The 16,689-nt window shown below is 34.9% G+C and overlaps 1 protein-coding gene across 1 annotated transcript; it reads left to right on the top strand.

Moving 5' to 3' along the window:
- Positions 1 to 12,016: 12,016 nt before the first annotated feature.
- LOC141686929 (inactive TPR repeat-containing thioredoxin TTL3-like) lies at positions 12,017 to 15,743 on the top strand. The gene is made up of 6 exons (XM_074492041.1): positions 12,017 to 12,929; positions 13,826 to 14,021; positions 14,097 to 14,281; positions 14,361 to 14,694; positions 14,849 to 15,047; positions 15,285 to 15,743. Exons 1-6 carry the CDS (start codon positions 12,145 to 12,147, stop codon positions 15,335 to 15,337), a joined length of 1,752 nt encoding a protein of 583 aa, XP_074348142.1. The 5' UTR covers positions 12,017 to 12,144; the 3' UTR covers positions 15,338 to 15,743.
- Positions 15,744 to 16,689: the final 946 nt, after the last annotated feature.

Genomic DNA, 16,689 nt, shown 5'->3' on the forward strand with positions numbered 1-16,689 from the left:
TTTTTAAATAATTTAAAGAAAAATGATTAAATTATTCACATAGATTATTGTATGAGTTCTTTCATGGAAATATAAAATGATTATAATGTTAAACTAATATTTATGACACTTTAAACAAATTAACAAATTTTTATTTGGAAAAAACTTATATTATTATTATAAAGTTAGTATATGAAAAAAGTTGAAATCGTTCACGAACAAGACTAAACAACGATGTATGACAAAAAAAAGGCTAAACAACGATGTAAATGATGATACATTAGTGCTCATACTAGAACACAATGTATACATACATCACACATAAACGATAAATATACATATATTGTCATCGTGTACTTAACAACATAGTATTGACATTCTAACATGAGAACGTCGAAGTTAAAATGAAATTTTACCGATTCGTATGCTACAGGTTTCAATCACTTTACACCCATATATATCGAAATTACATAAATTACGATTAATATCAACAATCTTTAGCTCAAGATCACATACAACCAAAAAAATTGTCATATTCGGAATCATCAAAGCCTAGAAAAAGAAAAGCGTAAATATTGCATGATATATTATCACTCAACGGGTTAGACAATGATTGAGAATAAGTTGTTCTCACATACATATTTCGTATATTTTATTTAAATTATTAGGCACTATACAATTTACTTTTTAATAACACTGCAAGAAAAAGGTGAAGAGACAACGGCTCGAAATTGATATCTAAAATGTTCAAAACCAATTTCCTCGTGGGTATAGTAAAAATTTCATATTTCTCACATTGGTTTTGATTGATGTGAAAGACAATATAATACATCATTTCTAGAAAAATAGTTGATGTACTATACATACTTAGAAATCTTTTGGTAACCGATGTGAAAAACAAGTAAAGATGTCAATTGACCACATAACAACGCTTTTGTAAATATAAAAAAATGTATTATACATACACAAATACATCAGTCATTGTCTGATATAAAAAACTTATATTACCACCGAAGAATGCGATATAATATTATAAACATATATATGGACTATATGGGCGTGTTTGTGTTTTGGGAGAGTCGAGAGAAAGAAAAAAAAGACGATAAAAGAGATTTGAGAGAGAGAGATAGATAGGGAATAATCGGGAAAATATCGGGAAGGAAATAAAAGAAATTTTTAATGGAAATATTTGTATTATAATGGGGTGAAACTGTCCGCATCGTTTTTTATTTTTTATTTTTTAAATAAAAAAAACCTAATTCCTATATTGTTCCTTACCCAACAATGCCACACCTCAAAATCTCATCAAAACCTAATTCCTCACCTTTGCCTATCATACACATGACCATGCGCACTTCTCATGTAAGATCAACAACAATCCTAATAGGGCATGTTTGGCAGTCACCAAATAAGTAGCTTATTGACTTATAAGCCCTTAAGTACTTATGGACGAGTGTTTGTCGACCTAACTTTTAAGTCGAATTTATAAGGTATAAGCTTATAAGTTGAATGTTAGTAACGACGTATTTTTTCTCAACTTATTTTGTTTTTTCACCTTTTTATTAATTTTTATTTTAAAATATATGTTTGTAAATATTATTTAAATTTTAAATTCACGAATTCAGAAAATTGTATTTAAAAATTATTTATTTTAGTTCATTTAAGTAAAAAAATTATGACTTATAAGTAAATTATCCAAACACTTACATAACTTATAAGTTTTTATTTACTTATCGCTTATAAGTCACTTATGCATTGTAAGTCATAAGTTACTTATTTTAAGATTTCCCAAACGGGCACTGGTCAAATACAAATTCCCTACATCTAGTTGCGTTAAATAACTTATAGAAAGTATATGTACCATCTCGATTTATGAAAATATATGTACCATCATGATTTAATATCAACTAGTATTGGTGCCCGCTCCGCGTGGCATTATGCGAGAAGAAGGTGTTTCGTGAGTAAAGGCAAAAGATTATTTCCTGTCATTATGGTGAAGAAAGATATTCTAATATTTCATTTTTTTCATCATAATTTTTTACTATTACTGGCCTCCACGCTGAGCCTCATGAAGTGAAAATGTAACAGATATATACAACTGAAAATATGAGTTACATCACAGTACAACATAACAAAAGATAAGTTAAGGTACACTTCACAATATAGTGCAAAAGAAAAGGATAATTAGGTCAACACATAGTCTATCAGCAAAAGGTGGTACATATATTGGTATCCAGTCCCTGATTTTTAGAGTTGTCCCGATGTGGATGTGTTAGGGGATTTGAAGTTGAGCTGTGACAGACCATCCAAGTGATATGATGTTATTGAACCCTGCGAGAGGCATATTAATAATTTAAGTTGTGTGTTTTTCTAGAATATTGTACAAACAACACAACAATGTTGTACCCTCTTACCTGAGCAGCTCCTTCATCCGCATTGGATGGCTCTGCATCATCTGGAACATAAAATCCATTGCATATGTTAGTGGCCCAGTAGATTTGTATCTTATTTACGACATTCACTTCTTTGATTGTTAGTTTCAAAGTGTACTTCTTCTTTGATATTGTTTGTTGACTACTTATCAATAGACCTTAATTTGTATAAATATCTTTAAATCTGCCTTCAGTTATAGTAAAAACTGAAATGCTCATTTTCTCTTCTGGTTGGCTATGAAGAAGAAAATGATTATTAAAGATAAATCAGTTATTTATAGAATGAATGCAGACCAAATATGTCCCAGAGCCATAATTCTCACATCTCTTGCATCACAGATCATGATACCAAGAGCTTTCTCTTTCAGCTCGCTCATCTACAACTTGATACTCAAAAAAAGATAGAATTGCTCCACAGCTAAAATGTATGGCTACCCTGTAATTAGGTTTGAGAAATTTTCCGAAACTGCATTTACGATCTCTACTAATAAAAGTAAAAAAAACTGACATTACACAAACTCAACTCACTAACTCTACCAGGACAAATTTTAAATGCTTAAACTTTATCAGCCCTGGAAAACAGGAAAGTTGGTCATACTGCAGTTCTGCAACAAACAATGGACTGCTGTTATTCTCCCATGGGGTAGAAAATATAGATTTGTCTTGTGGATGGAACAAATTTACCTGCAAAAACAAATTTGAGGAAGGAAAAAAACTACAATTTCTTTATGAGGGAAATTTTGTGCTCAAAATTAAAAGGGTCAAATAGCTACAGAAACTTGCCCCTGTGCCTGGACTTTTTAGCAATTACACCTGATTATCATTCATATTTTTAATATCAGTCACTTTGCAGTTTACAATAATGTGAACAAAAAGTTGTCGGATCTGGGGAGGTAAACCACCTTTTACACACTGAGACAATACTTCATGCCACTCATTGTGTCCTCTAGCAAACCACATTCTTCGCAAGTTTTCCGAAAAGTATCAAAATGAACACCATTAACAGTCCTAATGCTTTTAAAAGAAGTTGCACCACGTACTTTAGTAAGTAACAATCTCAAGAACCAAGACTCACCCCTACTATGTCGTGCGTAGCAAATCCTCTCAATTTGAAATCCTTGTTTTCTTCTATTCCACTGCCTTGCACTATCATTCCACACGTAATATTGTGGTATCTCATCACACGTGTATTGATGTGCATTTTCATCAACACCATTAAGCTGGAAAAATGCTTCAAGTTTACTTTGCCTGTACTTCACCTGGGCAGCAACCTTGGCCAGCGACTAGTTGGCACGAAAAGTGCAATTCCTCTGATTTGGAAGGTGAAATGGAAAACGCTTTACAGAAATACTCCTGTGATGAATTGCAAAACCAAATATCTTGTATACAGCTTTAGCCCCACACAAATATCTACCATCAAAATTGTTAGGGATTCGAGCATAAAAACGTAACGGAAAAATAAATTTTTCGAATCCCTACCGCAGGATCTATGTATAATGAACGGATAATTACGGAGAATAGATGTTTTACCTTAAGAAACTTTACGTTAATGGAAAGATTGAGGTCTTTAATAGCGATCCAAGAATGATGAACGGAGATCCCTAGCAGCTGCTCCTCAAGTGTGAAACACTCCACCGGTATCCACCAAGAGTACAATGTGATGGAGGAGGAAGAGGTTGAGAGAATTAGTTGCCTCCCTCTTGTTCTACTTTAGAATTAAGGTTAATTATTTGGGTTGAGGCAAATAGGGTTTATAATAGTATATTTATAGGCAAAATTTTCAGCTGAAAATTTTCCATAAAATATTATTATTATTAAACCTTTGATTGATTATTCTTATTAACCAATTAACTAATAATTATAACACCTTTTAATCATTATTCCCTTTTCTAAACACTTTAGAAAAATAATTCTCTCACTTGATTTAATTTCCAAAATTAAATTCTTAATTAATAATATTAAGAATTAATTAAATCCCATTTAATCAATTATTAAATCTGCTAATTATTTATTTATTTCACAAATAAATAATTACCAGCCATTATTAATTAATTCCTTTGTCATTAAATCATTCTCTTTTATGGTGTGACCCTGTAGGTTCAATATTAAGTAACCGCAGGCACGTAAAAACAGTTATCTAGTTCTAAAACAAGCCCAGTGGGTAATGATAAACGATAAGTCCCTACAGCTAAAGCAGCAACCTTTGCTCCATTGCCAACTCATAGGTCGACTTCTCCCTTCGTCAATGTCCTACTTCCCTGCAAATCCTGCACATTTATATAAATGTGAGAACCACATCCAATATCTAATACCCAAGATGTAGAATTATACAAATTGAATTTTATAACATAAATACCTGAATCAGAAGCAGCAACCTTCTTCTTCTTCAGATCCTCCAAATAAGCATGACAGTTCCTCTTCCAATGACCTGGTTTCTTGCAATAGTGATAATCACCAACCTTTGGAACACCACCTTTAGGCTTCAAAGCCTTGGTCGGATCAGGTTTCAAATTGGCATTCAATTTAGATCCCATCTTCCTCTTGCCTTTCCATATACCCTTTCTTTTGGCATTCCCCTTATTCACCATCAACATGGGAGCAGGGGATGCCTTCTAAACACTGGTCTCAATAGTTTTCAACATAGCCAACAGTTCGGTGGGGTTCTTATCTATCTCATTCATATTATAATTCATCACAAATTGAGAATAGCTGTTGTTTAAAAATTGCCAAATTAGGTCAAGTTGGTGCTCCAAAGTAATCGGGGCACCCAACTTGGCAAGGTACTCAATATACCAAGTCATCCTTAAAACATGCGGTCCAACCGGATCACATTTTCCCTGCTTACATGCATGCAACAATTTGAAAGTATCAAGCCTCTCCTGATGAGCCTGTCCTTCATACATACGTTTAAGGTGCTCAATCATATCATAAGAATCCATAGTCTCATGTTGTTTCTGAAGTTCAGCACGCATGGTCGCTAACATGAGACATTGAACATCCGTGTCATCATCGATATATTTCTGATAAACATTATGTTGAGCACGGGATGATCCTTCAGGGAGAGATGCAGGGTGAGGGATATCTATGACATAGAGTTTGCGCTCTTGTTTGGGGACAATCCTCAAGTTCCTCTGCCAGTCAAGGAAGTTTGTTCCTGTCAGCTTGTCATTGTCAAGGACTTATCGCACAGTGAATTGTTTGAATTGATTGTCATTTGATATCTACAATATTTAAAATGCATAAGATAAATTAGTCTACATATGATTATTAAATTATGTTCAAGTGCTTTTCTAGTGAGCCAATATCCAATTTTTCACAACGTTTTAGTTCAACTTTGGCATTACTCCTAAAATATGATTCAATAAGGTAGACAACATTTGTTAATTATATCAACTATATAACTCTTGGATAGTTTAGTGGAACAATATTTATTCTTATTTATCCAATAAATCTCACCAAACTCTATGCCTCTAAGTTCACAATCCTATTGTGGTAACTTAGTTAAGTCAAAACCCAAAGGTCTAAAAAGTATCATATACTTTAACACGCCGTCCCACGATAGATGAGAGTACTTCGCTCTGGCGAACCCACTCCTTATCGATCTAGGGGTTAACGCGTTGGACATATTGGAAGGCATCTAAATAACTTAAAATAAACATTAAGGTTTTGTTAGTATTATAACGATCATGATCCCACCATAAATAGATTCCCAATTTTTTCTTGAATAAAATACTTCAAATCAATACTCGTCAATGGTTTGATTTCCAGGTAGTGGAAGAGTCACACCGGTCTCGCTTAAAACCCACAGCCTTACAAGTTTTATGAACCCGTTGTTGATAAAATCGCTCCATGTCGGAAATAAAGAAGACTCATATTTCATTTCGTGTTTCATAAACACGAGAATCTCATAATCGTTTATAAATTTTAAAATCTTGAGTCGTTATAAATTTTATCTTGTTTAGGTATGGCATGGGTGACGTATCTAATACATACATTCATGCATGATTAATCTAATTAAAGCATGCATCATTAACTATTCTATACATATATTCATACATCAATATGTAAAGTGCGGTATGTAAACGTGCTTGGTTATGGCCTTTATCCTATGTGATCTTTTCAAGCTAATGAAAGGATCAAGGTCAATTTATGGTGAATAATATAAATACAATTACAATTACATGTCTTCATTCTTCTTGTCTCGATTGTTGCTTCTCCTCTGGGATCATTCCTTCTTGATGTACATTACATAAAAACAACCTATACTAATGTACTTACATAAGAAAACTCGAGTTACATTCGAGGTAATATAGTTACAAGAATAATGAAAACGACATGCAAGTCGTATTTATAAAACCAAAACCATAAACTTTAATCTAAAGGTCTGAAGGCCATAACCAGCACCATGCTCAAGTAAACAAATAAAGTACTTTGAGAAAAAAAGTAATAAAACAAAGCGGGGGTCCGGGGCGGCAGCCCCCGGGCGGGGTTCGGGGGTGGCAACCCCCGGGAGAGGTTCGGAAAACCAGTCTTGTACAGACATCTCAATTTCGGAATAACAGATGATATCTGAACCAGTCTCTGCCTCTACTGCATCATATGCAGTTCCAGAAGCATGTATCATATACATAATGAACATACCCCGTTTCACAGATCATGTCAACACACCATATGTCCAACAGATTAGATCACTATCTATAAACCTGACATCATACATAACATACAAATCACATACTGATCAGTCATGACAAATTTATTACGTGCTCATATCATTATATGCATAAAAATTACGTGAATATCCAGAAAGCTCTACATAATTAACTCGATCATAAATTAACATAACAACATGCATATTAAATCTCACATATAAATCGTATCACATACATACATGGTAGATCTGATTCATGCTTAATATATTGAAAAACTGTAAAACACGTAACCAAATTATCTCATTATACACATAGCTCTGATGCCAATGTTAGGGATTCGAGCATAAAAACGCAACGGAAAAATAAAATTTTTGAATCCCTACCGTAGGATCTATGTATAATGAATGGATAATTAAGAAGCTTTACCTTAATGGAAAGATGGAGGTCTTGAATGATCACCACGTAGCCCGTCGCTGGAACGATCTATGCCTTGAAGGTATCCGCACGAATGATCGCCCGAAGGATGGGTGTGTACTAGCACGTTCTTGAGGCCGCCTTCTTACTCTGTCTATCTCTCTTCAAGCTGCTAGGGTTTATGTTTTATCAAATAAAACGTGTAACCCTAATTCTATTAGAAAGAGATATTATATAGGTAAGAGTTAATTGGCCTCCAACCCTAAACTGAATTTTAGAGTTATTATTATTATTAAATTCGAAATTCTAATTATTGTATTATTAAGTCTCACTTAATCATCCAATAACTTAATTTTGGATTTAATATTTAATTCAAATTTCCTATTTATTTAATTAATTAAGTCACATCGATTATGTGGCACGACCCATCGATTGTCCAATTCACTCTTACGAACATGAACTGAAATATCTTGTTGGCGACGCCGGTATATAGGAAACCCACTATCACCAAAAGTGGTATTATCACAATACCTAGATAAAATTATTTATAAATCAATACGATTTTCTAAAGCAACGAATTTATGAAAAATCAAGAATGAATACCTCTTGGGAAAATGCCTAATACAGCGCATATCTTTCATACATGCACATTTTGGATTTTGCAATCCACACGGACCATGAATCATGAATTCTTTCACAGCTGCATAACCAACCGGATCTAAATCAGGGTCCAGAATCTATGTACTTACAAACCTGTCAACATTCTGCCTTCGATTTTTTTTCTGAAGCACTGTCAAGCCAAATCAACATGTGCACATGCGGAAGACCTCGCTTTTGAAACTCAACAACGTACATAACTGGTACAAATCACAGAAATATGAATAGTATGTACTACATAAGAAGTAATATTTAATCCACAAATATAAAGTAAATTTCACACGCACCTCCGCTACAAACACCAAAGTAGCCATTTTTCTCTATATCTTCCAAAAGTTGATCAAGCTTTAACCTAAACACACGAGTAATAATGTCCGGACAATTTGCTGAATCGCAGCCTGGAAGATACTCCATCATCTGCAAAATTTTATCCCATAGCGGATTGCACGTCATCGTAAAAAAGATGTCAAGATGACCCACATAACGACACACATCCAACGCATCCTGAAAATTATGTTGCATGTAGCGCTTTGAACCAACAAACCCAGCAGGAAGAATGATGCCTTTCAATGTTGGACGAATCAGAGTCACATTTGCGCTGAGAGTCACAAATATGGCTATACAACTCATTGTGTAGTATAGTCTGATGTTCCCGGAACCACCACAGTCGAGTTTGTTCTATTGACGAAAATGCATCAACTAAATATTGCTGAAATAGTCAGCCACCGAGGCGCGGTGTCATACCTGTAAATTGAAATATGGACATTGGTCAGAATATAAATTTAATGCTACAAACCAGGAAAATAATTAGCTAAATAAAATTACCAATATCAACCTCAACTACAAACTTTCATTGCTCATAACATGCAACGTATATTGATAATAATCCTTCATTGAAAAATAACCTCGAGACCGAGTTACATTTCCAGCACCCTTAATGAACTTAATTCTGGGGTGAACGTCGTCTTCTCCTCTCGGGAAAAGTAAAGGATATTGCAGAGCCATCAATTTTGGGTGAACGTATGATGCACACACCAACCTTTTAATTTTATCATCAATAATTATATCCCGAAAACCACAGGTATCCTCCGTATCACCAACAATTATACCTGCTACCTCGTCATTTGGGCCAACATGATTCTCACGGCCGCTTTCTGCCCTAGAAACTTTAAGTGTAATCTCAAGATCAACAATTTCACCACTCTCAAATCTATCACGCTACTGCCGGAACTTGTGAACCAGTTCATTGGTTTCATCCAACATGGTGATAAGCCCCTGAACAACATCACTATCAACAGATGTCTGATCACCAAGATTAACCCACCGTAACCGATTACTCACCTCATTCGCAGTATTGTAAATGTAAAGCTGATAGAATTTTGGCGTTTCACTATCATCTGGAATCAAAGAACCAAAAATATGATGATCTTGACCATTCAATCTATAAATATAAGGAACCATTCCCTTATTTATCGAATGATCTATGTTACCACCAGTAGAGGTAAAGCTAAACATCAATTGTAAGGCCTTATCATACATCGAAAGATTGGACCTCGGACCGAGTCATTATACAATTCCAAAAGGTACTGCGGAGTAAGATACACCTCCGACAATTTAACGGTCCCATTCATACAAAAAAGTGAAAATATAGAAGGACCCTTAGTCACATTTTTATTCACCCTTTCTTGTTTCCACGTTCGAGCACTGCACTTTGAGCATATTTCAGAAGGAGCCCCCAAGCTGGAATACTCTTCCGGAATAAAGCGCTTGGAACGTCTCTTATTCCTGCATGGGTTCAACTGAATCACATCTTCTTCTGCAATTGACATGCATAACAAAAACTGATTAAACGGAAACTCGGTGATACATGCATTAGTAAAATATATTGTGTCTTCGGGCAATAAATACCAAGGCCTTTGTTAATTTCATCAGACTCTTCACGTGAAGAATAATCTTCGCTGTCACTGAAATCCTCTGCATTACCATTGAAGTACCCAGAATCTTCAAAGTCAGAACTAAAGAGAGGAGGCACCTCAACATTTGAACCTGCAAAGTGAAGAGGAATTTATTTTATAACACCCGGCTCCCAATTGATAGCTGATGTGGTGTAAACATAGAATGTTACCTTCCAGGAAGTCATCAGCAGGCTCATTGTTTTCTGTTATACGAGATCCAAATAAAGTTCGACCAAAGTCACCGGGAAATTTACTTTTTTCCCTCTTCACAGATGAAGAATGCATATCAGACGGTAGTTGACATTCCTCTGTAATATTTGAACTCCAATATGCACCTGCTTGATTGCAACAACATTTCAACAATGCAAAATTTAATAAACTGAAATAGAGCCTGCAACACATTGAGGCAGGTAAACTCACCACTACCAGGAGTGTGCAAGGGCGCCTCTCCACCAAACAAAGCTCTAGACGATTTTGATGAAGGAGTTCCCAATATATTTCGATCAAATGTGACTGGCAAAGAAGCTTTAGTCATCCTCTCTTTGCCCTTGGATTGTACACTGCTACTGGTAATACGAGAGAGACGATCACGTACATAACTTGCGGGCAAATTTTTGTAATATTTCTTCTTCGGTTTTACCTCTTTCTTCCGAGCATAACCCCAATCATATCCTTCGACGAAAACAGATGCCATGATTTTGGTTTAGTACCTGCCTATTACATTCAGAAAGAGTTATAAGACAACGGATGATAATGAATTTACGAAGCACAGGACTCGAACATACCATTTTAGGAGGAATCGCTACGAAATATAGGACATACGGGATGATCAGTTCTCCTCCTCAAGAAATTCCTCTCCAATAGATAGCCTGTATATCTGTATTTGACTAAATTGTTTGGCCCGAACAATCAATAAAATTATTTTAACACTTCACTAATTGGGAAAGGTTACAGAAAAAGCTTTATCAAGATTTACCGTTTAAAAGAGGCAGTATAAACTATTATTTAAGGAGATATCCTGTAGTAAAAGACCATAATCCCCATCCTTAATATATTGAACCGAATTAATATATTGTTTCATTCCTATTACGGGTTTTGCTAGTTTAAAAATATCAGTCATCCCTTAATCTTAAGACACCTAAGACACCGTACATTTATTCATAGACCTGAATTTACATTTCTTTCTTGTAAAACAACATATAATTAGTATATCATTTTTCCATTTTATAGCTCAAAATATACATATTTCAAAAAAAATTTAACAAGAGCCACGTAATATTATCAACATTATTGATTACATACATTTTCAAAATTAAACTCAATATTTTATTTTATGAAATGGTAAAAATAAAATAAAAATTATAAAAAAACAATTCCTGTACTTGAAAAGAAATAGCCAAATAGGTGGGGTCAAAATCCAAAGAAAAAGGAAACAAATCTCCAACCAAATATACGCAAGTGTGAAAGAAAGAAAAGATAAAAGAAAAACAAACGTATGGGTCCCATATAAGTCAAAGGGATTACTCTGCATAATCAAGGTAAAACACGAATCAGCAATGACAAGTGATGATCACAGAACAAGGTAAAAACTTGATAAGAACAAGATTCTCCTTTGATATTATATTTGACTTTATTTTTACTAGGTGTTACAAATTTCAGAAATCAAAATTATTCGGTTGAGCTACCGATTTGTGATTTATCGGACAAATTTTTAAAATCGAATAATTTATCAACGATTTATCAAAAATCGGTCAAATCAGACAAATAATTTTAACTTATTTTTAAGCGATTTATCATTCATTTTTAAAAAACCAGTCATTTCTTATAAAGGAGCTTATTATCACTACTCCCTTGATAATAATAACCAATCAATCACTACTTACTAGTTACCTGTTACCCTCTTCATATATATACTTACATTTGTTTCCTGTATGTATATATATATATCTTTTTTTCACGAGATCTCCGTTTTCTTTTACATCTTCCCCCTCCTTATACTTTTTCATATTTTATACATACACTATACACACAGCTTTGTTTTGAGTTATTACATGAAAAATGGACAGACAAGATGTGTTTGATTCAGAACACAACAAGCCTGATTTCAGACAACTTGATCTCAACTCAAATAGTAGTGCATCTAAGAAGAGTGGAACTGTTTGTCCGAAAATTCCAGTTGGTAATGTGGGTCCGAGGAATCTTTCCGGGGAGCTTGGCAAGACCCGATCCGGAGTAATGGGTCATCGGAGATCCAGTTCTACTGGTGCCCCGTTGATTTATTCGGGTCGGAGTCCGAGTTCGAGTAACACGAGTAATAGTACTAGTAGTAGTAGTATTAGTACTAATGGTAGTGGCGGTGGTGGTGGTGGTAATGGTGGGAATTTTGTGAGTAGTGTGAGCTGTGTGAGTAGCGGATGTAGTAATTTGTATCCGAGTGGGAATATTTGTCCGTCTGGGAAGATATCGAAATCGAATATGGTTTCGAGAGGGACTAAGAGTGATAAGTTGGGGTCTGGCAGTGTAAACTACGGGCATGGGAATATAGTGAAAGGAGGAGGAGGAGGGAAAGTGGAGAATGTGCGGGGGAATGTGCAATGTGATTCGGAGGAGGTGAAGAATCAGGGGAATGAGTTGTATAAGAGAGGGAAGTTTTTCGAGGCTTTGGGATTGTATGATAAGGCTATTGGGATGGCACCGGAGAATGCTGCGTATAGGAGTAATAAGGCGGCTGCATTGACTATGTTGGGGAGGTTAGGAGAGGCTGTGAGGGAGTGTGAGGAGGCTGTGAGGTTAGATTCGGGGTATGGGAGGGCGCATCAGCGCTTGGCATCCCTTTTTCTCAGGTATACTTTTGTGCATAATTCTTGATTTTGCTATATTGGAGATGATTTAATTTTATCTTTTTTTCGGTTGTTATGTAGCTAGTTTGTATTAATGTAATTTGCAATAGGTGATCTTCCTTTTTTTTAGAATTGCCAACGATTTCTTGATTTGGTTTAATCGGATTGTGAATTGCTCAAGGCTTCCTTGTGTTGACTGGGATTGGAGTTCTGATCGATATCATAGTTGTTCCTAACTTTATTAATTAATTATTTTGCTCTTTCTATGAACTCTGAATGTTGAATCTGTTTAAGAGTAATAATTGTTTGTGGGGTCTCTTTTATTTTATTTCTGCGTGTTGAGTGTTATATTGTATGAGCTTGCTGTAGTTTTGGCTTGTTGCTGTCCGTAGCTGTTACATATAACATTTCTAATTGTTGGTTGATTGCCTGATTGGTTTTGCCATCAGCATTGAGCTTGAGGATGGACTCCTCACCTACCAGTGCTGATGATGACACCACAATTTGATCATAACTTATATTTTGGAATATGCTAGTCATTTCAATGATTTTTATACAACTCAGAGAAACCCTATGTTTTATTATTTGGTTCTTTCCATTTCTGGTATCTAATATTGACTTAAAGATTAAAAGAAAATACTGGATTTCTCACAGTGAAAGTAAGTTTTTTACTTTTGACCTTTATATGGCTTTTGGAGATCCAAGAGGAAATTCCTTTGGTTGCTGTAAAATTCAAGATATGAAGAATGTCTGTTTATTTAAGACCATTTACATTATTACTATATAAATGCCAGGTTACGAGCTTTAGGTTCATGGGTTTTGCTTTAGTCGTGTTTTACAATTCAGTAAGTATGTGCAGTATTACAAATGATTTTCCATTGACCCTGTGTCATTTACAGGTTAGGACAAGTCGAAAATGCCAGGCATCACCTTTGTTTGCAAGGGCAACCTCCTGATACAACTGAATTGCAGAAACTGCAGCTGTTGGAAAAGCATATGAGTCGATGCACAGATGCTCGAAAGGCAAGTGACTGGAAGGGAGTACTACAGGAATGTGACGCAATAATGGTAGCTGGAGCTGTGTCTTCACCCCAGGTAAAGATTAGCACGAAGTGTACTTTTTCTACGTCTTGTTAGAAAGATTGGATTGCTAAACAGGTAATTCTATAGATAATTGCTTGCAAAGCGGAGGCGTACTTGAAGCTTCAGCAATATGAAGATGCCGACTCTAGCTTATCCAACCTTCCAAAGTTAGAACCTTATCCTGCTTCATGTTCCCAAAATAAAATTTTCGGAATTCTCTTGGAAGCCTATGTTTTGTATGTCCGGGCGAAGGTGGACATTGCATTTGGAAGGTTAGTTTTCAATATCGCCCTATATTGTTTAGGTTGATTCTGGAGTCTGGTGTGACCGGAAATATTAATTTCTTTGCAGGTTTGAAAATGCAGCTGCTGCAGCAGAGAAGTCTGTTAAAATTGATTTCAGTAACATGGAAGTTGCAATGCTGTTGAACAATGTGAATCTGGTAACTAGGGCTCGTTCGCAGGGTAGAGATCTTTTCGGTGCTGGAAAATTCACCGAAGCATGTGCAGCCTACGGGGAAGGCCTGAAATACAATCTTTGCAATTCCATACTCTACTGCAATAGGGCTGTTTGTTGGTCTAGACTTGGTCTGTGGCAGCAATCTGTGGAGGACTGCAATTACGCCCTCAAGATCCAGCCAAATTACACAAAAGCTCTTCTCAGGAGAGCTGTATCAAATGCAAAGGTAAATAGAATATGCTTATGTATGTGTACATGTCTTATATGCAGTAATAGTAACACAGTATTTAACTTTTCATATTCTGGGATAAAATATGTATTGAATCTTTTAGCTCATATGGGAATATATTTTTTGGCAACTCCTTTTGTGGTTTTCACAGCTCGAAGAATGGGCAGAAGCAGTAAGAGATTATGAGATCTTGAGGAAAGAGCTCCCAGGGGACAGCGAAATTGCTGAATCTCTATCTCGGGCACAGGATGCACTTATGAAATTACGCCGGGGTGATGCTTATGTGAAACCAGGTGAATCAAGTGGATTTTCCGGTTCTGACCACTTCAAAGCTGTGATGCATTCACCTGGTAAACTTTTCGTCCTTAATAGATGTTTTTTTTCAATAATAAATGTTTCCACTGTCTTGGATTTTTGCAATTAGTATTTTGACTGTTTTGTAACCTTGGCGCCAGTTGCTTAATTTGGAATGCAATTTATTCAGTGTAGCATAGCAGTTCTTGTAATTGACCTAAATCTTTTAACTTTCACCTTAGCCTTTCCCGAGACTAAATTACGATACCTTATGTATATTCTTTTTCATGAAGGTGGATCAGGACCAGATGCCAGCAGAAACCATAAGAAATACCCGGAGCTATAACATATACTGGTCAGTGTCAGATTGAAGAAAATGATCTGCCCTTGCCGCCACATTACTATTACCAAGCTCAATGGTGCTTCAAAGCTCCCGTGCTATATATTCTTACCTCAATTTTGGCAGGAAATAGCAGATTGAGTAGCTACATATAAATTATTTTATAGTACTTCCATTCTTTAATAGGACAACATTATATAAATAAGTTCACCACTTCTCATTTTTTTTCATTGTATAACATACAAATTGTTTTCGTGTATACTGCCATTTGTTATTATTTCATCCCCCTTATTCAAATTCATTGTCACCTCCATTCGTAGCTCTAAAATGTAAAGCAACGAGACAAAATGTGCACTTTGTTGATTATATTGAATCACATGAAAGCCATTATATGCAGCACTGTTTTATTATATTTCTGATTTTTGTTGGGACATGAGAATAATTTTTGATCTAACACATTATTTGTAATATTGTTCGTATCGAGCTATTCTCGTATAGTCGTATATGTAGAACTAATCTCGTCCCCCGTATTGTATTGTTAGAACTTATCTCGTATCGTCGTATGTGTACGAAAGCACAATCAGAAGCAGTAAAATACAAATGTGATGAACAAAAAACATTAAACATAAAAATGTGAGTGCGTGTACATATGCAAATAAGGGGAAACAGAAGGAATAATATTAGGACAGTATAGCAAGTGAGGTGGGAACACAGCTAATGAATGCATGTCTATGCCAGTACTAGTATTGAATTCACATGTGAAAAGTTCCATTCTATTATATATTTTAAAAAGTTTTTCAAAATTATAATTATTAATACAAGGTCCATTAAAAATATCTGTTTAGGAAAATATGAGTAATTCATAGACCAAGTTGGAAGATTCCTTATCTTAATCATGGAGTAGATAATTCTATTCAGACATGCTTGTTTAGTTGGAACATCCGGCCTTTTAGCCTAAATTTAGAACTATTTCGGTTCAAATTTATTCAACAGTAGTCTATTTTACTGTTACAATTTAGGCCAGTGAATAGTCAGGGGCCTAAATTTTTTTAATAATAAAATATTAACTTTTACTAGCTTAAAACCCGTGCGATGTACGAATGCCCAAATCTTTTTTAATATTATATAATATTTTAAACAAAAATATCTTGAATTGAATTTTTTAAATTTGTTCATTAATTTTTTTATTTCTACATTTTTAAATGATATGACTACGTGATGATTATATTAATACACATATATGTTCATAGTTTTTTAAAAATATTATTATAGCGATTTTATAGTTTTTTGAGAATAAAAATATAATGTTTCTCATGTTGGAACTTTAACAAAAATATTATTTTATAGAGGTTATTACT

Source organism: Apium graveolens, chromosome 9 (genome assembly GCF_009905375.1).
Source record: "Apium graveolens cultivar Ventura chromosome 9, ASM990537v1, whole genome shotgun sequence".
In the NCBI taxonomy this organism is placed as follows: Eukaryota; Viridiplantae; Streptophyta; class Magnoliopsida; order Apiales; family Apiaceae; genus Apium; species Apium graveolens.